We start from the raw sequence: 25,453 nt of genomic DNA on the forward strand, positions 1-25,453 counted from the left end.
TGGTCTCTCCCCAAATGCTTCTATAGATGCTGAAATATACGATGGTCTCGCTCCCCAAATGTTGAAATATAAATGATGGTCTCGCTCCCCAAATGTTGAAATAAACGAAATGTTGTCTCGCTCCTCCAAATGTTGAAATATACGATGGTCTCGCTCCTCCAAATGTTGAAATAGACGATGGTCTCGCTCCTCCAAATGTTGAAATAGACGATGGTCTCGCTCCTCCAAATGTTGAAATATATGATGGTCCCGCTCCTCCAAATGTTGAAATATATGATGGTCCCGCTCCTCCAAATGTTGAAATATCCTCCAAATGTTGAATGATGTCCCTCCAAATGTCCTCCAAATGTTGAAATATATGATGGTCCTCGCTCCTCCAAATGTTGAAATATATGATGATATATGATGGTCCCTCCCCAAATACTCCAAATGTTGAAATATAAATATATGATCTCAGCCCCTCCAAATGTTGAAATATATGATGGTCGTCCGCTCCTCCAAATGTTGAAATATACGATGATCTCGCTCCTCCAAATGTTGAAATATATGATGGTCTCGCTCCTCCAAATGTTGAAATATATGATGGTCTCGCTCCTCCAAATGTTGAAATATATGATGGTCTCGAAATGAAATCTCGCTCCTCCAAATGTTGAAATATATGATGGTCTCGCTCCTCCAAATGTTGAAATATATGATGGTCTCGCTCCTCCAAATGTTGAAATATATGATGGTCTCGCTCCTCCAAATGTTGAAATATATGATGGTCTCGCTCCTCCAAATGTTGAAATATATGATGGTCTCGCTCCTCCAAATGTTGAAATAGACGATGGTCTCGCTCCTCCAAATGTTGAAATATATGATGGTTCCGCTCCTCCAAATGTTGAAATATATGATGGTCTCGCTCCTCCAAATGTTGAATTATAGGATGGTCCCGACAACCAACAAGTCCTGACTACCATAGCTACCAACAACTCAACTACTGGCTACCATATGCATAGCTACCAACAACACAACTACGGGCTACCATAGCTACCAACAACTCCTGGCTGGCGTGACCACCAACATTATACCAACGGGTATTATAACCGACGAGCATAAGGACCGCCACCCCTGAAGATCCGGGTTAGAATCTGTCTTCAGTACCCCATGCTTGTCGTAAGAGGCGACTAACAGGATCGGGTAGTCAGACTCGCTGACTTGGTTGACACACGTCATCGTATCCCAATTGTGGAGGTCGGTGCTTATGCTGTTGATCACTGGATAGTCTGGTCCAGATTCGATTATTTTCAGACCGTCTTCACATAGCTGGAATATTGCTGAGTGCGGCGTAAACCAACAAATCAACCAACCAACTATAACGACCGCCACGCATAATGCCCGATCTATAAAGCATACCTACCAACACAAACATAGCTACTGAAAACCATTCATCTATTTCCTCATTATATATAGTGAATCATGCTTTGCTGGTAAAGAAAAAACCGTTTTCAGGTCACTCAATCTTTCCTGAAGCTCCAGTCTGGCGTGCTCAAAGCATAAACAAAGAAGCATACGCCATGTCACTTAGTATCTACACATGCAGAAAAATAATGTAAATAACAATATGTAGCTGAGTCTACTGGTAACTGTGTATCTCATGCTGAAGAGCAGCCTGTATGTCATTGATCAAAACGACACTATTAAATCAATGGCTGACGACAGATTGTCAGACGCCGGTGGGGAAAACCCTTTTGTCACCAGCTAACTATTCACGATTGGTTGGTTTTCTTGAGTCCACGTCATATGGCTTCAAATAATCGTAAGCGTCACCTTGCATGTGAAGCTCAACGGTGACCAGAAAACATGGATATCAGAGGTACGGTCCCTATGTAAAACATCCCCTCGCCATCTCACCTCTCTACTGATTCAAAATTCACGTATGACCTTCAACGACACAGAATAGGAAAGTTAACTACAACTGCGATCGTTGAGCTACATGTATGGGACGCGGGAGACGCGGTCCGACAGATAACCTTGTTTACCTGGGCCTACCTGCTAACACAGGTATGTATTGTAACTGTGTTTCATTAACACCTACCAGCTACTTGATAGTGCTGTGCTGTTGTTCAGTGTAGTGATTGATGACTGTTGTGTTTTTTTGTGATATTAACACAGCTGTGAGTTCACAGGTGTTTGTGTTTAAAGCAGGATTTTCAGATTATTGAGTCCTTGCAAAGTAAGCCGAGTCGTTCTCCCAGTATCCGTCCACAAAACATGGAGCTGTAATGGGAATATCATTATTCACCATCTGTAGTATATTTATACAGGCGCACACAAACTGTCATCCCGAAACTACTGAACGCTGGTGTGTAAAATGATATTTCATTTCCTTGTTTGCAACTGTAAGCTGGTATAGCTTGCCGCAAAGTAAGACTTGATTCTGGATTGTTTACTTACTTAGATACCTGTTTGTTTACGGTAAAATTAGTTAATACTACCTTGTTCTCACAACAACAACAGCACTGAACCGAACTGGTGATATATTTCATTTTTGTAATATCTTGAAACATATTTTTGATTCCAGAATCCTTAGAATAATGGGAAGAGGTAAGTAAACGTTTAATATTTTCCTCAAGGAACACACTTAGTATTGTGACGTGTAAACTATTGTCAATAGTATTTGTGAATCATGTATAGATCAGGCACGACATAAAAACAAAACCAAAGGAAATATTTGGAGATATGTATGCATTCACGCACTCACTAAATAGAAGGAAATATTTTGAATTCACTATTGTTACGCGTCCTCTTCCGAAAAAATAAGTAGCCCAGATATATATGCGAAAAAGTGATTCATTGTGAGGTGAGGTGAGGTGAAATTGGGTTTTACGTCGTGCTTGAGAATATTTCGCTCATATGACGACGTGCATGCGTGTGTATGTGTATGTGCGGCTGCTTGTACTAGCCCAGACTTAAGCTGGTTTTATAGTGCTTGCCCACTGAGATACCATGCCGCAGTGAAGCATGAATACCCCACTCAGACACATTATACTGACTCCGAGCCGACCAGTCCTTGTTGTACCCATTAATGTCGAGTGCCAGGCAGGGACCAACAAGTACCATATTTTAACGTCTTTTGGTTTGACGCGGTCGGGGATCGAACCCGCGACCTTCCGCTCCCCGGGCGGACGCTCTAACCACTACACCACGGAGGCGGTCTGATTCATTGTGACATGAGAAAGCAACAATGAAATGTTTCTACACAAAACGAAGTATTTTAAATTTGAACTAGGTTCACAAAATGAATACTAATTATGCCCATGTTTCTACGTACTTGCGTGGCTGGAACTAAGGTTTCGGTTGCCTCTCCTAACCAATTGTTTATTTCGATGATAACGTCAACATCACGCAGTGTTGCTTTTTCTTGATTGAACAGCTTTTTCAGAAAATACTTCGAAGCTATTGTCACTCACGTTGGAGTGTGGTTCACGATTTCCCGTTGCTTGTAATTCATGGTCCTAGTTAACTCAAAAGTGCATCAGTATGAACTGCTCATGCCTGTGTGTTAGCATACTCCTAAACAAGGTAGAGAAACCTGAATTTTCAATGTGGATAAGGGACCGTTCATAAGTTATGGCTAGGGGATGATGATGATTTTAAGAGGAGGCTGGGGTGGGGGTGTTGTCACTCATTTTGTTCTGGGGAGCTGGCTAGGAGGGTCATCAATTTTGTACACACGTACTAGGTGTGCGTGTGGGTGGGGGGTGTTCCAGCAATTTTGTACATAAGAATGTTTAAAATTATGCTTAGAAATTAGGGGTGGTGTGTGTGTGTGTGTTTTGTGTGTGTGTGTGAGAGAGAGAGAGAGAGAGAGATAGTGTGCTGATGTTATCGTTTGTGTGTGTGTTGCTCAACAGAAGTAAAAGAACTTCCGCTTCTTTCATATTACTGTAGGCAATATGTCATAATGTATAGTTTTGTAGAAGTTGACGAACACACGAACCTTTTAAAATACAATAGTATTTGTCAGGAGCTGAAATAATGTAACTCATTGACTTCTCTTGAGATGTATACATGAACGTGTTTTCGAAATCAATTTCAGAACAATCTGAAAACATACAGCTCACTTTGAAATTACATGGCCTTAGCAACATAGTGCGTGTGCTGAAGGACGAGTATGCTGCAGCTAAAGGGGTGTTCTTCTTGGCAAGATATGGCATGCTGAAGGATATGCTCAGGACAGCTGTAACACGCATCAATGAGTATGACCCTGACAAAAATACCTTTGGCGACAATGTAAGAGCTCTGGCAGTCAAGGAAGAGAAAACCCGCGGTAACTATTTCACTGATTATGTGTTGCATTGTATTTTGTATGTCTGTGAACCAGCTGGGTTGTTTCATTGAAGACAGAATATTTTGTTTTAGTCAGCGCTTCCAGACATGGGGCGGTGAGGTAGCCTAGTGGTTAAAGCGTTCGCCGCTCGTTTTCCTGGTGTCCCCCGCCGTGATGTTGGGAAAGCGTAGTATGCAGTAGAGTAGTATGTAGTGTGTCGAATTTCCTTCATCTATGTGCAAGCTTAATCGACACTTAAATACGTTTAATACATTTCATTATTTTTGGCCTGTGCGTTTTGGGTTTGGGTGTTTATGAATCAAAATATCAAATATCAAATACCTTGCATCTCGCACAATAACAGATCTATGGCGATTTTCACCCTCAGAGACTTGAATCCGGCAAGGGATAATGTACTGCCACCATTGTTTAGGTTGTTTCTGAATGCATATATTGACTTCCTTACTCACTTAATATTCTCTACTGTATTATATGCGCATGCTATTGTTCCTTGAAATATACTCATGCCAATAATGGTTGTCACCCCCTTCATTTTCTTTAATTGGAAAGGGGGTGGGGTGGGAGAGGGTGTGAAGTGGGGTTGGGGTGGGGAGGTGGGTGACAACTATTATTGGCATGAGTATAAATCTTCTGCGTTATACAGTCCAATCTAAATAGTCTTACTGAACTTTGTAACAAATGGAAATACATATACATATGTAAATGTACGGAAGCGTAGTAGGGCCACGGTGAAAAGTTTTTTTGGGGTCACTATCTCCTACGTAGGACTCACTATCTCCTACGTAGGACTTACTAGGACTTAGTATCTCCTACGTAGGACATACTATCTCCTACGTAGGACATACTATCTCCTACGTAGGACTTAGTACCTCCTACGTAGGACTTAATATCTCCTACGTAGGACTTACTATCTCCTACGTAGTACTTAATATATCCTTTTTAAGGATGGTTATTAAGTTGAGAAATGTTTGGCTATGCAGGACGTTAGACAGCCGAAATTTGAGTCAGTGAATATTCATGACACTAACGCAGTGTGTTACTATACAGTGTTATTGTGTGTGTATTACGTTAGGGTGACGTGGACCCTGCTCTAATTGCAGTTATGGAGGTTTGGGTATGTTTATGTTTAATCTATCATACATACATCTATTCACACACAGAGAGAGAGAGAGGGGTGGTTGGGGTGAGGTGATATGAAACTCGGGTTATAACACGACCTCCGCAAGTTGTTGCTTGTCTTGATGGGGCTAGGTTGGTTCGGATGCAACGCTCGTTTGCGGTTTTATTCGTAATTGTTTACAGGTTGACTTGACTGGGGTGGACACGTGTTGAGTGCGGCGTAAAACAATACGAAATTCAAAAAGGCAAAGAATTGTCATAATAGTTATTTGTATAAATATAAGGGGATGCCACCGATAGTCTAAGACACGTCTGTACACGCAGATTATGATTCATGTGCAACGACCTCTGAAATATCCAATGCATAATAGTAAAGTGTAACAAAGTGCAACATATAACAGTGAACTAACTGCAACGCGTAATAGTAGAGCAAACTGAACGCAAGGCAGTAAAGTATAACAGTCGGTCCAACACAGTACTAATGTGCAACAATTAGTTGAACACATGACTCTAATAGCGAAGGAACAGTAGACTCTAATAGTAAATTGAAACACATGATAGTAGACTCTAACAGTAAATGAAACACATAACTGTAGACTCTAATAGTGAATGAAACGAATGACTGTAGACTCTTACAGTGACTGAAACAGTGAAACAGGAGATTGTGTGCGTGTCTGGGGCTTAAAGTCGACCGTTTCAGATTAGTCCATATAAACGTATATCGATCATCTCCTACAGGAAATATTAAGTACTACGTAGGAGATACTAAGTCCTACGTAGGAGATACCCACTTAGGAGATACTTACTCCTACGTAGGAGATACTAAGTCCTACGTAGGAGATATTAAGTCCTACGTAGGAGATACTAAGTCCTACGTAGGAGATAGTAAGTCCTACGTAGGAGATACTAAGTCATACGTAGGAGATATTAAGTACTACGTAGGAGATAGTAAGACCAAAAAATATTTCACCGTGGCCCTACTACGCTTCCGTATAAATGTAATGAAAACGTAGTATATTTGGTGATACGCCTTGGTGGTTTACAGTTTGCCATTAACCCGTCAGTATAGCATGGTCCAATAGCCTGGTGTGGTTTTTGTCGAAATCCACACATCATCTTTTGGGTTATCCGGGTTAATGATGAACTGTGGAACTCTATTAGCGCTTTGAGCACACTTGATATGGAATTTAGCGCAACATAAGAATCCATATTATTATTATCATTATTATTATTATTAAAGGCTTTTTCATATTTTCGCCAGAACTTCGATGAAACATGTTCATCTATAACGTTGTATCTTGATCTACAGTGTTATCGAATATGTCGAAACAAGATATAATAGAAGACAGTGAGAAGATCCGGGATCAGATCAACCTAATCCAGCATCTGGACGAGAACTATCGGGGGGCCAAGAGGATGCTGCCCCCAAGGAAATATGGGGAGATGAAAAGAATAGCCAAGCGGGTGATACAGCAGCTGTAGCTCGTGGTACCACAGGGACATGTAATCTTGCCATATTTATTTGAAAAAACCCATTGTGTCACAGATGATGTGACGTGTATTTTGCGTGGCATATAGTCTACCATCAACTAAATAACAATTCATGTAAACATTTGAACATGACTACTCCCTTAACAGATGTTCATCATATGTTTGTGTATCCTAATGAACAATAATTAGGTCATTATGACAATGATTGTCATCATGATTTGTTGCTTTTGTCTTTTCAAAACTTACATAGGTTGTTCACCTTCCAAAATATCATTTCGAGACTCTTTCTGGTATGCCCATAACAACAGTGTGTGAGTGTGAGTGTGTGCGTGCGTGCGTTCGTGTGTGTGAGACATCAGTTGAACCCACGCCGGAAATGAGTTGATCAAAACTATCACGAAAAGTTAATGATAGTTATATAGGCGATCACCGTGACATTAAAAATCGGTTCCCGTTAAGTCACTTAGAAACATGAAGGTACATGTAAACATTTTTACATTGAAAAGAATAACAAAGAATACATTTGCAAAAAATGCAGTTCCAAAAGCTAGGAGGGGTGTCCCAAAGTTTCCAACTCTTGAATATTTAGGAATGATGCAGATAATTGTGGATGGTTCATATAAAGAGGGCAATCTGGGCATTCAAGATGAAAACCTGGTAAATCACGCTTCAACTGAAACCGATCCAATTCAGACTATTGTACATGAATACAAGAATCTTTTCGAAGGTGTTGAAAACATTCAGAAGAATGGAAATGAATTTCCAGCGACATTGCCGATGAAGCCGGAAGACGTACCTGTTGCTCAGAAACCAAGAGAAGGACCATATTATCTAGAGGAATCACTAGACCAAGGAATCCAGGACGATGTCTTTGAGAAAGTACCCACTGACGAAGCAATAAGATGGTGCTCACCACTTGTCATAAAGATGTAGGAAGAGATGAACTGAAACCAAGCATGATAAGAACCAGTGCGGACTTGACAATTCCAAATAAGTTCATGGAAAGAAGCAGGGTTATTCAGGGACCAGTTGTAGAGGACAAGTTCCTGATTGCATTACGTTCTCAAAACTAGACCTTCGCCAAGGTTACCAACACCTGACACTCGACAAGAAATCACAAGAAGTTACTACCTTTAGCACTCCCTGGGGTAACATACAGATTCAAGTGTCTACTGTTCGGAGCCAAGGTTTCACAGGACATGTTTGAGAGAAAGTGAGAACACTGAGAAAGTATAAACCACCCGAAACCAAACAAGCAGTGAGAAGCTTCATAGAAATGACTGGTTACTTGAGTAAGTGTGTACCCAGATGTGCAAGTATCACAGCCCCACTCAGAAGGCTGACACAGAAGGATGTGCATTTCAAATGGGGAACAGACGAGTCAGAAGCATTTGCGAGCCTCAATAGACATATCAGCAGTGAGAGAACTTACTTCGATCCGATCTCCAGCGCACAGTGATCAAAGCAGCACACACATTAGGTCATTTGGGATCTACCAAGACCAAACAGATGTTGAGAGCAAGATATTGGTTTCCAAGCATGGGCCATATGGTGGAAGTATCAGTGAAACAGTGCTTTGAATGTCAAGTTGCTACGATAAAGGACTTAAACAAGAACCAGTGAAGATCATGCAGATTCCAGACAAACCATGGGACACAGCCTCCATTGCAGGACCATACCCTGACGGTCATTACAGCCTTGTCGTTATCGGCAAATGCATCAGATATCCTCATGTCGAACGATTATATACAAAAGCAGCAGAACCTACCTGCACCAAACTCAAGATGATCTTCGCAACTCACGGAACTTCAATACAAGTGTAATCCGAAACAAAAGAATAATAAGTGGCGTACAGCATATGAACCTTCGTTCTATGTTGTAATCGGTGTGAAAGGTTCAACCATAATTTCTCGAGGAATGGTCGACGAAAGAGAAGTCACAAGAGATGCAAGCTACGTTCTATGTTGTAATCGGTGTGAAAGGTTCAACCACCACAGCTCGAATAATGGTTGACGAAAAAGAAGTTGCCAGAGATGCAAGCAACTTCAAATTGGTGGACAGTGTCATGATTGACTTAAACAGTACAGAAAATGACAGTGTGTATATCAAGGAATTCAACAATGACTGAGAGAACAGGTACTACTAAGAGCACAGCCAGAAAACCCAAGCATAGTCCAACCTGAACTTGACCAGTGTGACAATGTTGCCCAAGGTGCACAACAACACAAGGCGACACAAGACTCAAACACAGCCAAAATGAGACCTGAGTGAGTGAGTGGGTTGAGTTTTAGGCTGTACTCAGCAATATTCCAGCTATATGGCGGCGGTATTTAAATAATCGGATCTGGACCAGACAATTCAGGGATCAACACATGAGACCTGAGAGAATCCGGAGCAGACCAACTTACCTAAAAGACTATGTTTGTTTTAAAGCTAATTTATAACATGTAACTTACATTGTAACAAACAGATCTACATGGAAGGACAAGAAACAAGCACAAATTGGCACAATTATTAAGAACAGTAAATTATAATCGAGAAAATCAAGAAAGTTATATCTTTACATTTTATTCATTCGAGGATTGCTACATTTTGACATTTACTTTCCACAAAAGAATTTTAACACAGAGAATTAAGAGGATATTATGAGAATAAGTAAATTTGGAAAAAAAGGTAATTTTAACTGTTTTGAAATTATTACATCATTATGATGAGAGATCTCTTCAAGAAAGAGAGATATGTAAGTGCGAATATATTACGAGCGCTTCGCGCACTAATTACGATACCACCGCTCACTCTGTATCTAAGGGCAGATAATAAATGTACGATTGGCCACAAAAAGGCGTGTCTGTCATGCGGGATGCATATCAGCCTGGGACACCTTATGTTACACTGAGTGCTGACGATTCTTGATGACTGTGATGCGAACAGTGGTCGTGTCGGACTTGCTAGGAATACCTCCATCAGCCGCTCGGACTCTCACCTTGGGATCACAAATAGTATTATGAGGCATGAGACAAAGTGAACATTAATGGGTATTATAGCGTACTGAAGGATTCAACAATACAAAAGTAATTTGCAGTGTTCTCATTTCTCCATGGGATCACATTATCATGCTGACAGAAATCAAATATTTTTATATGTTTCATGAGTGGAGCCTTTTGGACAAATTTCAAAACTGTTTTGTCCAGAGAATCAAAACTTGTACAACAGTATTAACCTGCCATTGATCATTATTGAAAAAAAAAACCCCAACCCAGAATTGAAACAAACGTACAATATATTATGTCATTTTTAACCTCTTTTTTCATTTCACTGGTACTTCCTTTTGGCTACATGTCAAGTTTGTCTTGAAAATACAAATTATGAAACCGTATTAAAGAAGCAACTGAATTTGTGTAATTGTAAATTTTAAACTTTGAAACATGCCACACAATATGCTCGAAACACAATAAATGGTCCCAACCACCCACAAAATGAAGTAGTTCTTTTTACCTAAACTATCGACCTATCATAATTTGACTGAGGAAAAATCCTTTTCAGTGACACTCCACAGTTTTTCATCGACAAATACAAAGTGTTCTCATGAAACTACATACAAAATATATTCACTAAACAGCACTTCACTGGATTAAGTCATAATGAAACAATTATACATTATTCTTTGATAAAGATGAACATATATATTAAGATTCTGACAGTTACAGCATTTAAACTGGTATGTATACTCACAATATAAGTTGTCTCGTCATCATTCAAGACTGGTGCTTTGACGAAAATCTGTGCATTGTTGTTATCAATTTGACGGATATCGAAGTGGGCTGGAGCTGTGTCATCACCAATGAGACTAAACTGAATGGTGTTGAACGGAGCAACAATATCCGTGTCGACAGCATTAACTGTGAAGACAGTATCATTTATACTGGCATATTCCTGCAGACTGGTTACATATGGTTCATTGGTGAAAATAGGAGGGTTGACGTTGCGTTGTACATTGATGGCCACAGATGGGGATAGACGGTCACGAGCAACCACTGGCATCTGTGTACAGAGGGTACATTAATAAAAACATCAATTTTCAGGATGTATTAAACATGTAAATAAAGACATCTTTCAAATATAGATAATACCAACATAACATCATGCAACGAACCAAAGAAAGAACCATCTTATATCTACCTTGGTGAGCAAGCTGCACAACTGTTACAAGTATAAATAAACTTTTAAAGTATAAATAATTTGAAGTAAAAAGATTAAATAGCACATCAAATCAGTTTTTAATAAGTAATAGAGTTCAACAGCATCTCCTACAAGCTCATACGTCACTTCATTGTTGGGGGACTGACATGTAAGGTTTCATGTTTGTAATGATGTTCACAACTCGATGAAACAATGTTTCAACTATAAACACATTTGTGAGACACCTGAGTGATTTGGATGTTTTTAAGGGAGGTAATCCACAGGGGTTCGAATCACTGTTTGGACAATATTTCAACACAAAAAAATCTACATTTTTGCAATCGTATAATGTTTTTATATGTTATGAGTAACTTATATTTCAAATTTGAACGAAATCGGTGAAGAAATAGATTTTCAAGAAAATTCTCCCGCTACACTCATTAATAAAATATAAACATTATACGGTTGCAAAAATCTAGATTTGTTTGGGTTGAAATATTGTCCAAACAGTGATTCGAATCCCTTTCTGGGTTGATAAAACAATATACGGTTGCAAAACATCCAAATCAAATGTTACTCATAACGTATAAAACAATATACGGTTGCAAAATCTAGATTTTTATTTTTAAAAAATATTGTCCAAACAGTGAACCCCTTTGAGGTAATCAATACCTGGGCATCTCTATCTGTGGCTGTGACACGCAGGATATTCTCAAGCAATGGGGCCGTCTCTAGAATGTCGGTAGCATACGTTGCAGAACTCAATACTGGGCGTTCAATATTTCTTGTAATCTTTAAGTGCAGCAATGCGGTGGAATGCCGCGGAGGAGAGCTTCCATCTTGTGCCTCTATACGGACCAATCAGTAGCACAATGACACTAAAGCAAATATTAACTAGTGTTTATATAATAATCTATTATTTCTACTATTTTTTTTCTTATAAGCACTAAGCGCAACCAAATCTGTCAGTGAAGTTATACATAATCTTGACCTGCAATGCAAACCTGGATACTGGAACACATACTATAAACGGAAACCCTTTCATTCTGTCATTCTTTGTGTTCTTTGAAACCCTGTTAACAAGAAATGTCAACGAAATTTGCCTTTCAAGCTGACCAAAACATAGCATGAGGTGTACAGGTTTGGTGACGAAATACGTGTTCCTGCTTACAGTAAAGTCAACGATGGGTGTGTTTGTCAGGCTGGTTTTCAAAGAAACTGTTCCTGTGTCCTTTTCTATTCGGAAATACGTCGCCGATGATGCTGTACGTCAGGCTTCCGAAGTTACACTGTAATGTTTAAACGGCATACTCAGCAGATTCATGTCAGCCTAAAGGCAAGCGTGTATATCATATATATGATGGCGAGTACAGTCGGGATAACAGCTAAATATTTTGCTCTCAAAAACAAATGGAATCCGATTCTAGTCAAGAGCATTATTATACTCTCTTGACTATAATCAGACACAGATTTCATCGGAACGCTGATGAACCGAGTATTGCCTTGATGAAACTAGAGCAGAACAACAATCATTTCATTCTACTCTCGACTGAAATCTTAAAAAGACTGGACATGATACAAACCAAAGTGTCCTTATCCGAAGCGCTCAGTGTTGCGACGCTGGCGTCTATAGGCAATGTTTCTGGTATGGTCTGTTGCACCTCGGAATTAACGAAGACTGGGGCATAGAGGTTGTTCTCAGCTGGAATAGATGCCGCATCTCAAGATTAATATATATCATAATATCGTTCGATGTGGCGATTAAACTATCATCTTCTACAGCCATAATCAATAATGCCTCCTCTGTGCATCCGACATACATACACCAAAAGATAATATTCACACCTTTTTCTTCTTGACCAGTAAGTCCATTTGAACAACTGACGTCATCACAGCAACCTAACAATGATTAAACGGTGAGATTCTTCACTCTCTTAGTTTTGGGAGAAAGATGAACCAAGGCCTACTTATGTACAAGGGATCGTTGAAAAGAATACTCACGGTTACAAGGCTGTAACCAAGCACTGAATAAACGGTGAGATTTTTTACTCTGTTTTGGGAGAAAGATGAACCAAGGCCTACTTATGTACAAGGGATCGTTGAAAAGAATGCTCACGGTTACAAGGAGGTAGGGGTGGCTTGTGTCGTCAGCTTTACGTAGACCAGCAGCACACAGGTCAGTGTGGTCTGCGTCGGAACTGACAGTCTTGCCGCCATCACGTGTATCTGTCTGGGAGCTAACTGAAGTGATAACTTTCAATATTCAGAGAAGACAGCTTGTCATATTCAAAGAAATGATGGCAGTGTTTAGCATCGAACGCACCTTTGTTCAGACTGTATGATTCAGTGGTTGACCAGCCTGGCACCGTTTCGCTACGGGCGGGCTTTACAAGATGCAAAATGGCATAAACTAAAATCTGCAATGCGTCCTAAATGTGTACCAATCCGATAACTAAACAATCTGTATGAACAAAAACAGGATCGGAAAGGGTACCTAACCCCTCAGGATCAGAAATTGTGCCATATCCTAACCCCTAGCTGGCCTCACCCTAAAGATCGGTTAGGGTACCATACCCTAACCCCTAACCCTAAACATCGGCTAGGGTGCCATACCCTAACCCCTAACCCTAAACATCGGCTAGGGTACCATGCCCTAACCCCTAACCCTAAACATCGGCTAGGGTGCCCTACCCTAACCCCTAACCCTAAGGATCGAAAATGCTGTTTGCCTCCAGGTGAGTCCATGCATCTACCCAAACTACAAAGGCCCAACCGTGGCCCAAAACATGATGTAGAATAGACGATATTCCTAAACGGTTGCAAAAACTGGACACTATTGAACACAACGTTAGTGAACTGTAAAGTGAAATAAAAGTATTTGGAGATAGAAAGGACAAGGTTGAGAGTAGTCAACAGTTTCTCAGCCACATGTGGGACGAAAACAAACACACAACAGAAAAACACTTATCCCAGTTAGATAAAGATATTATAGAAATGAAGAAAAATATGGAAGAAACAAACAAAACACACACACACACACACACACACACACACACACACAAATAAATAAATAAATAAAAATAATACAGATGTACAGAAGATATGTTAGATGTATACAGTGTAGGCCTATGAGTATTTGCTATCAGTATTTGATACCTACATTGGTAGTATTTTATGCTATGCATCTGAGGTATGGGGCTCACACAAGGGAGATAATATTGAAAGATGTTTTTTAGATTTTTAGATTTTTGGAAAAAGCTACTGGGTGTAAAGAAATCAACCTGTAGTTTTATGATTTATGCCGAACTCGGACGCTATCCTCTTAAATGCAAAAGAATTGCAATCCCTCGCCTGTTACCTATTTCAATACAATGGAACAGCCCAAACACAGACAGCTGAGAGATTGAGAGAAAGATTTAATAGTTTTAACAAAATATAAGTTAGACAAATAGAGGACTATAAATTATTTTGTGTATCGTATGTTTGTATCGACACATTCTGCACACCACTTCAGTGGTCATATATTTTAACATTATCATGTATGAATATCTTTATACATATTTTCTCACAAAATTGGTCATGTTCATTTCATGCATTCAATCCTCACAAAGTGTCAATCAAAGTCTTTATCCAAGCTTGAGGAGATCAGCGTCTTAAAACTGGACTGGGGATTCTAGTTTTTCGGTAAACTGCATTCCAGCCGGCATAAATAAAGCTTCATCACGATTCGTATGAGACGAATACACGGTCATCATGTAGTAAAACAGTGATGTGGAACGCTTTATATCTGATCAGCAATATCATGTAAGTAATATATCATAATGTTCACATTGTTCATATTGTTCCTAATGTTCATATTGTTCATATTGTTCATAATGTTCATAATGTTCATAATGTTCACATTGTTCATAATGTTCATAATGTTCATAATGTTCATATTGTTCATAATGTTCATATTATTCACATGGTTCATAATGTTCATATTGTTCATAATGTTCATAATGTTCATATTGTTCATAATGTTCATATTGTTCATATTGTTCATAATGTTCATATTGTTCATAATGTTCATAATGTTCATATTGTTCATAATGTTCATATGTTCATATTGATCATAATGTTCATAATGTTCATAATGTTCATATTGTTCATAATGTTCATATTGTTCATAATGTTTATACTGTTCATATTGTTCATATTGTTCATAATGTTCTCATATTGTTCATATGTTCATATTGTTCATATGTTCATATTGTTCATAATGTTCATATTGTTCATAATGTTCATAATGTTCACATTGTTCACAATGTTCATATGTTCATATTGTTCATAATGTTCATAATGTTCATATTGTTCATAATGTTCATATTGTTCATATTGTTCATATTGTTCATAATGTTCATATTGTTCATACTGTTCATATTGTTCATATTGTTCATATTGTTCATAATGTTCATATTGTTCATAATATTCATAATCGTTCATATTGTTCCTAATGTTCATATTGTTCCTAATGTTCATATTGTTCATATTGTTCATAATATTCACAATGTTCATATTGTTCGTATTGTTCATATTGTTCATATTTACATCGCGGTTCAAAACAATTTGCATCGAGGACGTGTAACAGACAACTTGAAAGTGCTTCCATTTCGCTTGATTCTTCATCTATTTTGTCTTGCAAGATTTAAAATCGGCTCGTACAGATACGGCGTAACATCCAGGTCAAAATGACACCGGGAACACACTTAACTGCTTCAGAATCCATGGACCCTGTCAAGCTGTCCGGTAAAATCAAAGAGGAAGCCATCGGTTATTGGCACATATGACGTAATGGGTACGTAAGTCCCAAATCTTTCAAAGTTAAATTTTTGCTTAACCGATTTTTAAACGTAGTATATTTGTTCCTTTAAAACTCGGCTAAACTTTTCCTACAATCGCCAGCGGCTGAAGGGAAGGTGTAAATCCAACTAGGGTACATGCAGGTAGCAAAGGCACTGTAAGTCCCCATGGTCCCTAGTATGGTGATATACCTTCAGTTGTTGGCGATCTATAGCCCATTTTTACATTGTATTGTCAAAAAATAATTTTCTACTTTTAAATATAAAAATGCTAGCTAGTTTTAACTCAATCTGTGATAATCTAGTGGTTTTACTGTCCTTCGTTGACAGGGTTTTATATATTATATGTATGTATCATGAATTTAGAACTAGTTTTAGTTCACGATATGGCTGAAATATTGCCGATGTGACTTTAAATCTTAACTCACTCACTCACTCACTATGACGTAATGTTTCGTGATACCTGTTTCTGTTTGTTAACTGTCGGTTGTTTCCGTAATAGTCGGAAATAATAATGATAGCATTCTTGTACCGTGCTTATATACTAGGCACATAGAGAAACTGTGCATACAAAAATTTAAAATCTAAATTTATCAAACCTGTGTAGACACATAAGGATTTAAACTCAGAGATTAGTGACATGTATCCAACATGCGTGCACGTGCCACGTTCCGTGACGTCAGTGGGTTCGTCCTTGAGACGTGCAATACGTTGTTGCACGTGCATTCCGGGAAAGAGAAACAGAGCAAATGAATGCCACACAATACTGTCACTTTGGAAAGCTCAACCCCTGCCCTTGCGATCGTTCAAAAAATTAAACGGCTATTGAAACGCATAGCATGCCAAGGCTCACGTCTGCACAACGTCATGAGGCCATTGGGATGGTCCGTGGGGGGAATGTCTTAACGACAAGTGGCTGCACATTTCCACTGCCACCGGAACACCATTTCTGCACTGGTGAGACGCTACCAGAACACAAATGACGTCATCGATCGGCCACGTTCTGGACGTCCACGTGTAACAACGCCAAGACAGGACAGATGGATAAGGGTGACCCATCTTCGCCACAGGTTTCAGACTGCAGTGATGACTGCCCGAACCATCCCAGGACTTCGCCGTATCCACCCCAACACAGTTCGACAACGTTTACGTCATCACGGGATCAGACCACGACGTCCCGCCATACGGCCTATCCTGACACAACGTCATCGACAAGCTCGCCGAATGTGGTGCCGAAATCATGTCCGCAGACCCTTGTTTTGGTGGAGAAATGTTGTTTTACAGATGAGTCCAGGTTTAACATTTCCCATAGTGATGGACGTCAACGTGCCTATAACGTGGGGAGAACGTTATGCACAGGCCTGTGTCTTGGAGAGGTCTTGGTGGTGGTTCCGTGATGATTTGGGGTTGAATAACAGCACGCCAAAGAACTCCTTTGGTGATTGTTCAGGGCAACTTAACTGGTGTGGGCTACAGGGATCAGATTCTTCGACCTGTGGCAATTCCTTTTCTGCAACATCATGGCCCTGGGTTAACATTCCTACAGGACAATGCCCGCCCTCATACGGCAAGGGTTGCTATGGATTTCTTGCAACACCACAACGTTGACTTACTGCCTTGGCCTGCAAATTCACCGGATCTCTCCCCGATAGAGCATGTTTGGGACGAGATGGATCGACGTCTACGCCGTCTTCCTCATCCGACAGATAACGTCCTTGACCTTGCAACAGAACTTGAGAGAATCTGGCGTGACATCCCACAAGCCTTCCTTGCACGTTTGATAGGCTCTATGCGTCGTCGATGCACTGCTGTTCTCAATGCTGATGGTGGACATACCCGTTATTGAGCTTGTGACATGGTCGTTTGACCCCTGTCCCGCTTGTGGACTCGTGACGTCATTGTGATTGACTTTTCAATTGAAATTCTCCCGACTTGTTATGGTCTCATGATCCCTCCATTAAAGTTTATATGTAACTTTGACATTGTTATCGTACTTATCAACTGGGATAATATTTTGACAATGCACAGTTTCTTTATGTGGCTAGTATATATCCATGTCTAAGCATGCTTAAAGCGCACAAGCAATCTGATTATCATTACCCCGGATAAACCAAGCTGCCCGTGAAGCGCTAGAAGGTTAACAGTCACATGACTTATCCCACCGGGTACCCATTTTCTGCTGGGTGAACATAGGCACTTGCCTAAGGTGAGACCACATGTATATCACATGTGCTTCGTTGTGGGGCAGAACTGAAGTCCTTGAAACTTTCAGGAGTCAAGCTGCCAAACACGATCACCCATACAAGGACTCCCCGCGCTCAACGTTTCTCAACTTTAATTGATTTGTGACCTGAGCTCTATGCACAGGGCGTTGTTTACGGTTTATTGCAATTTTACCAAATTTTTGTTCAATTTTAATCATGGCAGGTGACGTTTAGAACGCTTTTAATCCTATGAAAAAATGGCGTTGGTATTCTCCTTTAATACAATGCAAGTTAATCATTTGAAATTAAAATAACCAACAAGTGCTGCATGTGCTCGCTCGGACTAATGCCCTTCTTATAATGCAAGCCCATATAGATACCATGCCGACACAAATATATTTTCGAACTAGCATTGTGGCTGTCATTTCAATTTTTCAATTTCAAACACCCTATATACAATTTTCTGAACACTCGCAAACATAAACTTGCGTATTTTGAGGCGAGACACATCATGCACCTGTTTAATCTTCTTAATACGCAAACGTACAATTTCTCACCTTAACGCCAACGCCTAGGTGGAGGTGCTCACAGCGAATGTTGGGTTCTATGTTGAAGCAGCTTGTCGTATCATTATGTAAAATATTTTCTTTAAATGGGGAGCGCTTATAAATATACGGACTTGAAGAACCGGTTTTTATAGTAATGGGATAGTATGTCACATGAGGGGTTTGGCTTGGGTTTAGGGGTACACATTCCACAACGAGTGAAGTGTGGAAACAAAAAAACACAGTTGGCTTGAACCAAATAGTCAGTCGTATAAGACAGTTATATACACATGGACAAAAGTATCGCCACACATATGGTTATTAACCCTCATATAGCCATTTATACTCACATAATAATTATGTTGTTTTTTATGATTATTTTGACCATTCAGGACTGAAGTGGAGTACTGATTAAAAAAAGGGGGATTGTATCAGCAGTGGCTCGTTTTTCAAAGTGACTGCCTCATCAGCCTTCAGCAACATCGGATTCATTATTCATATAGGAAACAATATAAAACTTGAACCGAGTAGCACCACCATAACAAAACTGGAATGTGGCATTGGAGAAGAGATAGGACTGGAATATATACTACTGGTGAAATTATGAAATGACTGATACGAGGGTATTTTGGTAAGGTCAAAGAAAAGGGCATTTGATGAGGGTTACGGAAAGGGGCGAGTGGTGTATTCATGAGGAAACAAAGGTTGGTAGAGATGGATACAAAAATGCTCTCACTATACAACTATTTAATTTACTGTATTTACATTATGGTCTAGAAGCCAGACCCCAAAAATTGTGAAAATGTGGTTGCCTTCAGTTTATTGTTCTTAATAGTCATAGTATATTCCCAGTTAAGATAAGATAAGATAAGATAAGATAATACCAATCCCGACGGGTTAGTGTGATCACTGGAACATGTTTTCCACACAATCAACCTCTTGCAGCAATGTACATTGACGTTTAATTTAAAGAGGAATAGAGGAATATTTGATGAAGATCCGAAACGTGTGCCTACGTTTATGGACTCAAAGACATTCTAGTGCATGCAAACATCTTGCTTCTACTATAACGTTCATAAAAATATGTACCTCGGTTTTAGTAATATGTAATGATATACAGAGGCCATGACACTATGAGGATCTTCACAAGTGGGATAATGGCACGTAAATGAAAACGACCACCCGATCACATTAGTTCGCTCTTACAACATGTTGCTGATCAATTTTGTAATGGTTAATGAATAAATGCATAGTCAGTCTCATGATATCTATTGTAGATCATTCCAAATGCTTTATTGACAACAGAATGTATGTCACCAATATCACAATCATTACTATCAGCTATTCAATACACGAATTGGTTTTAGTAGTGGGTGACCTCGTTAGATGGATACTAAAAGATCACCTGTCGTTCATTTTCCGATTTTTTATCTCGCATGACTACGTTGTCCTTCAAGCTACCGTGCGCATCATGGAATTGGCTGAAGTGAATCATACCGCTGATGAGCGAGAGCCAACGTCAGCTTAACATATTGACAGGTGCACCTAGATGAACATTACCTAGTCATGTCATTGTTCCAACATATATTATGATCATGCTTTATATATTATGTTTTTTTTAAATGCGTTCCCTCCTTGTAAGACAGTCATATCTATATTTCTGAATTTCTCCCACATTAAACAGCTGTTGTTAGATCCAATTTCTGAATTTCTCCCATTAAACTTGCACGCTGTGTAGCCATTTTATGGCTTTGGGTTTTGTGCGTGTGTTTGTTTATTTGTTATTTGTTGCATTTTTATGGGCTGGGGCTATTCAAGATGAAATCCACCTAAGCAGGATTAATTGATTGTTTTCTCACTAACAGCGAGTAGCGAATTAAGTGACCTACTTTTTGATTGTACCATGAGCTCCCGGTTTTTCCTGGTGACTTGATTTTGTGTGTGTGTGTGTGTGTGTGTGTGTGTGTGTGTGTGTGTGTGTGCGTGCGCACGCACTTATTGGTGAAATGCCACACAACTACATCCTAATCACTACATTTCATCATGGGTAAATTTTCATGACGTTTGCACTGTAAACTGATCAACATGTAGATGCTTGATGAGCATTTTGAAGTTGGAAGGAAACGTAACAACGTATGGTATGGATTTACAACTTCTTTATTATTTACAACACGACATTTCTGGGCTGCTTCTTAGTAGCCCAGAAACGTCGTGTATTTATGATATTGAATATATGCTTGATTTTATGGAATATGGAAACTTTAAGGTTAATCCAAGTACATTGCATGTACGATTGCTTGTGCGATCTTTTAATCAGCATGACTATTTTCTCCAATTATCCATGGGGTAGTGGAAATAGAGGAAAGATGGGAGGTATCTGTTCAAGTGAGTGAGTGAGTGAGTTTAGTTTTCCGCCGCACTCTGTAATATTCCAGCTACATGGCGGCGGTGTGTAAATAATCGAGTCTGGACCAGACAACCCAGTGATTAACAGCATGAGCATCAATCTGCGCAATTGGGAACCGATGACATGTGTCAACCAAGCCAGCGAGCCTGACCACCCGATTCCGTTAGTCGCCTCTTACGACAAGCATTGGTTACTGAAGGTTCATACTAACCCGGACCTTCACGGGTCTATCTGTTCAAGGCGTTAATGCGTTGATACGTCCACGACCTCCAGATAACCTGCAGCGTTGCTTGAAATACTAAATCAATACATTTGAAAACATCCTTACCTGAAAGAATTGTATAATGCATGGATGCGAAACATCAGTTAACACCCAATTAATCAGGAGAGAGTAATAACATATTGCATAGCCTAAACAACTATCAAACCTCAATGTGAATGACAACATTTAAGTCTGTAACATCTGTAGCCCTTTTTTCCCACTTACATTTGTCTAAAGAAGTGACAATGGGTTGAAACGAACTGATTAAGCTGGTGATCTAATGGAAACCATCACCAGTTTTTAAGCCATGAAAACTTTTGAAAATTTACAAATTTACAATTGAAATGTTTCCCCACCTAAGGAAATATGCATATTTCGATCCCAAGTAAACTTAGAAAAGAGTCGGAAATTACATCACCTATTACGATCAAAAGGAATGAATTGGAAATACTGTGTATTTCAGAGGTATATGACGGGTGTGTATATTTGGTGGTAAGATACCATGACGCCTTTCTGATCAGTGTGTCATATCTTTAACAATGTATTAATGATTGCCGGTGTAAAAAGTCGTAATATTTCACATTGTAAACAGAAAAAATGGCACACCATAATGTCACTTGTAAACCTTCCATTAGGATGTCATATTATTATCCATCAGCTTTAAGGGTTTCACGGCATGTCAGTGCAGCTAGAGCGTGAAGTGACACAAACATAAACAATATTGACACTTATCAAAACATATCTCCTTCTGACATCAGCTGAATTGTTGTTTTTCATGCATGCAGTGCCAACCAACGGTATGTATGACCTTCAAGTGATATAGCTGAATTGTAAAAACATAATTTTGGTAAAATTACCTTAAATTTGTAAAATTGATAAAGTTGCAAATAAGTTAAGACTTTCGTTTCCGTGGATCTTCTTCAACTTCATAACTGTGCATGTAAAAGTCAATGTACAGGAAGGTGTCAAAGAGGTTGAACCTGTTGCGTACTTACGCATGTGGATGTGGACTAGAAACATGTTCCCGTGATCTTGACATTGTTGACATTGACTAACATGTCAACTAGGAATACACTATGACTATTAGGAACAATAGACACGAATTGATATGAAGGAAATATTGCTTGCGTTATGATGACATGACTAACTCATCATTCTTTGATGAGCAGAGAAAGATGTCTGGAATAATATCGTTGCCTATGTAAAGCATGGAGCTGTTACTGTTGAACAGACATTATATAATATTTTGCTGATCTAAATACAAAGTACCAAATTTTGTTTCCTTGTAATGTTTTTATCATGCATACAGTGCCAACCAAAGGTATATATGGTCTTCAAATGATATAGCTGAATTAGAAAAAACATAATTTTGGAAACAATTACCTTTAATTTGTAACGTTCAATTCATATTTTCTCATCAAATGCCCTTTCTATTAAAATTGACAATTGACCTTTGACCTTACCAACAATCTTTGCTGATGAGCATATATGTAATATTATTGTCCACAATTTTAAATCATGATCTGAGCATTCCAAAACTACTACTGTGATGAAAATCGGTCAATCCAAACCAGAGTTATTAAATTAAACCATCCAGTTATCGGTTAAAATATTGCCATAACTGACATGACATATTGCACCTCAAAAGGGCCCCTGCACGGTAGTCACGCACGGTAGTTGATGACAACCGGCTTTAAATCAAAGCTAAATCATTCCTGATTGTGAAAAATCACATCCCGTTTGGTCGCCAGAACTGCACCACATTTTCACAATTTTGGGGGTCTGGCTTCTAGACCATTATTAAATGCAGCTCTTTCGATGATGATTGGCTGCAGTTGAACCAAGGATCCTTTGTAGACTAAAATGGACAAAATTGGCTTTCGTGTTGTCATATGTATCTCCAACAGCAGTCCATGTGGACATATTGTCAACTTCAGGCGCTGATCCATCTTCTGATACTTTTGAGCGATTCTCAAGAATGGATGACTCTTTGGTTAAACACTATCTGACAGTAACCAGCATCCAGTGTTGTTTAACATCACACTTCATCTCGTCAGAAGAAGCCAGTTCCATCAGCTGGCAAGATGATGTCTTTGGCATTATGGGACTCAAAGCAAATCATTATGCAGACAACCCCCAACCCCCTCCCGAAAGGTTAGACAATAATGAAAACAATTACACTACTAACTACGTGAAGATGTGATCGCTCCCCATTATGGATAAACTCACTGAATGTGTGTTCTTCCAATAGGACAAAGCAATGATGTACAAGTTACTATGACTGGAAAGCATGACTTTGGCATTGTCCACTGAACATTCTCCACATTCACCAGATCTGATATTTGTCATAGTTTCACTTCTTGCAAACGTGACGAAGTGACAGTCCTACATGGTCTAAGCAAAGCAACAGAGCGGGGGCGGGGTTGGGGGTGTCATCAGAGAGACAGCGAACGCATGTGCATGAGTGTGGGTGCGTGTGTGCGCGCGTGCGTTAGAAAATGGCCTAGTCATGGTTTTTGAGCCAAGATGAAAGGTCGATCCAGAATATGTAGAAAGGGTTATAGAAAATGATAATTACGAAATTCCAACAAACCTGACTGTGCCCTTTCAAGTGAATATAATGAAATCGTTTAGATGGTTGAACTTTCTGTGTCTTTTCATACAAACACACTTCATCCACCTGTGTAGAGGAATATCCTCGGTTGTCACAGTATATACAGGTGAAGTAGCATATCCATTAGTCAGATGTCACTTTATCCACCTGTGTAGAGGAATATCCTCGGTTGTCATAGTATATACAGGTGAAATATGGTGTCCATGAGTCAGATGTCACTACATCCATGTATGTAGAACAATCTCCACGTTTAACTACATCTAAGGTGTGTAGTAGAATATCCACGAGACAGGTGTTACTTCATCTGCAAGTGACTATCCTTGACTCAGATCTACGAGTGTATAGTAGAGGTGGGATGGATCATATGGCCATACACATGACCTTGTGACGATAGTAACCTTGAGTATCTGACACGTTGCCATTGTTATATTGATGTTGCTCGGTGACCTCTAGTTCCGTCGGTTATTTATCAACAGTCTCCTTTTCTATCACGCCAACGTCAAGGGCAACACGCTCAAATGAGCTATGAAGCAACACACGTGTGACTTCATAAGTGGGTTTGATATGTCAGTAAATGTGTTTAAAAGCAGATGACCACGTTTACGCAGTTAATTTTGGCATCTGCAAATTGAAACATGCAAATTTATGTTTCAATTTCTGTAAAACATTCTCACATCCAGCGGTTGCACTGATGTCACTATTGAAGCAGTTTCGATGTGATATGTTTCTCGTCTACACCACGTAGATCAATTCAGCTGGTGGAAATGTATAAGTCTTTGCCTGTTGTAGGTACACATATTACTTACAAAGGTTCTTGTACACCATCAATACCATATGGTACTTAGCGACGGAATAGAGATTTTAAATTTGGAAATGGGTTGGATAGTTATTGAGAATCCATTCTATATTGATTGAGTCATTGAAATGTATAGTCTCATCTTCTGTCTGTCTACATCAAGAATGTTATACAACAGTATTTCTTTCTATAGTTTGTTCACTTCCTATAGCTAGCTGCGTAAATTAACCTGTATGTAGTTTTCTGCTATCCCCGTCAGCTATACAATTGATAGACCTGTCCTTTTCCCCATGTAGTCGGTCATTTGAACATATATATTGACACGTTTTTATACAAGGTTTTGTGCAAATGTTTTAGGTGTAAAGTCAGATTGAAATTAGGGGATCAGTTATGAAAACAGGACAAATATTGAAATTTGTTTGCCAAATGAACAAATACCGCATTGAGGAATGTGTTCTTCAATTTTGTTGTATTTGTTCAATGATATTTTTCTGAATGAAACATTTTCTGATGTAATAGAAGTTGGGTTCATGTTCAACAGGTTGAATTCATGAGAATATGGATTAACCGAGGGCAGCAGTGGGAACCCCATGTTGCAACATTCAGGAAACGAGGTCACCATTCGTTTGAATTCGACATAGTTAGAAATGTGACAGATGCGT

The 25,453-nt window shown here is 39.3% G+C and overlaps 1 protein-coding gene across 1 annotated transcript; it reads left to right on the plus strand.

The window, feature by feature from the left end:
- Positions 1–1,766: 1,766 nt before the first annotated feature.
- LOC124290518 lies at positions 1,767–7,157 on the plus strand. The gene is made up of 4 exons (XM_046727263.1): positions 1,767–2,043; positions 2,564–2,586; positions 4,082–4,312; positions 6,762–7,157. Exons 2-4 carry the CDS (start codon positions 2,577–2,579, stop codon positions 6,932–6,934), a joined length of 414 nt encoding a protein of 137 aa, XP_046583219.1. The 5' UTR covers positions 1,767–2,043; positions 2,564–2,576; the 3' UTR covers positions 6,935–7,157.
- Positions 7,158–25,453: the final 18,296 nt, after the last annotated feature.

The sequence above is a fragment of the Haliotis rubra genome, unplaced genomic scaffold (genome assembly GCF_003918875.1).
Source record: "Haliotis rubra isolate DU_JTF1 unplaced genomic scaffold, ASM391887v1 Scf468, whole genome shotgun sequence".
Lineage (NCBI taxonomy): Eukaryota > Metazoa > Mollusca > Gastropoda > Lepetellida > Haliotidae > Haliotis > Haliotis rubra.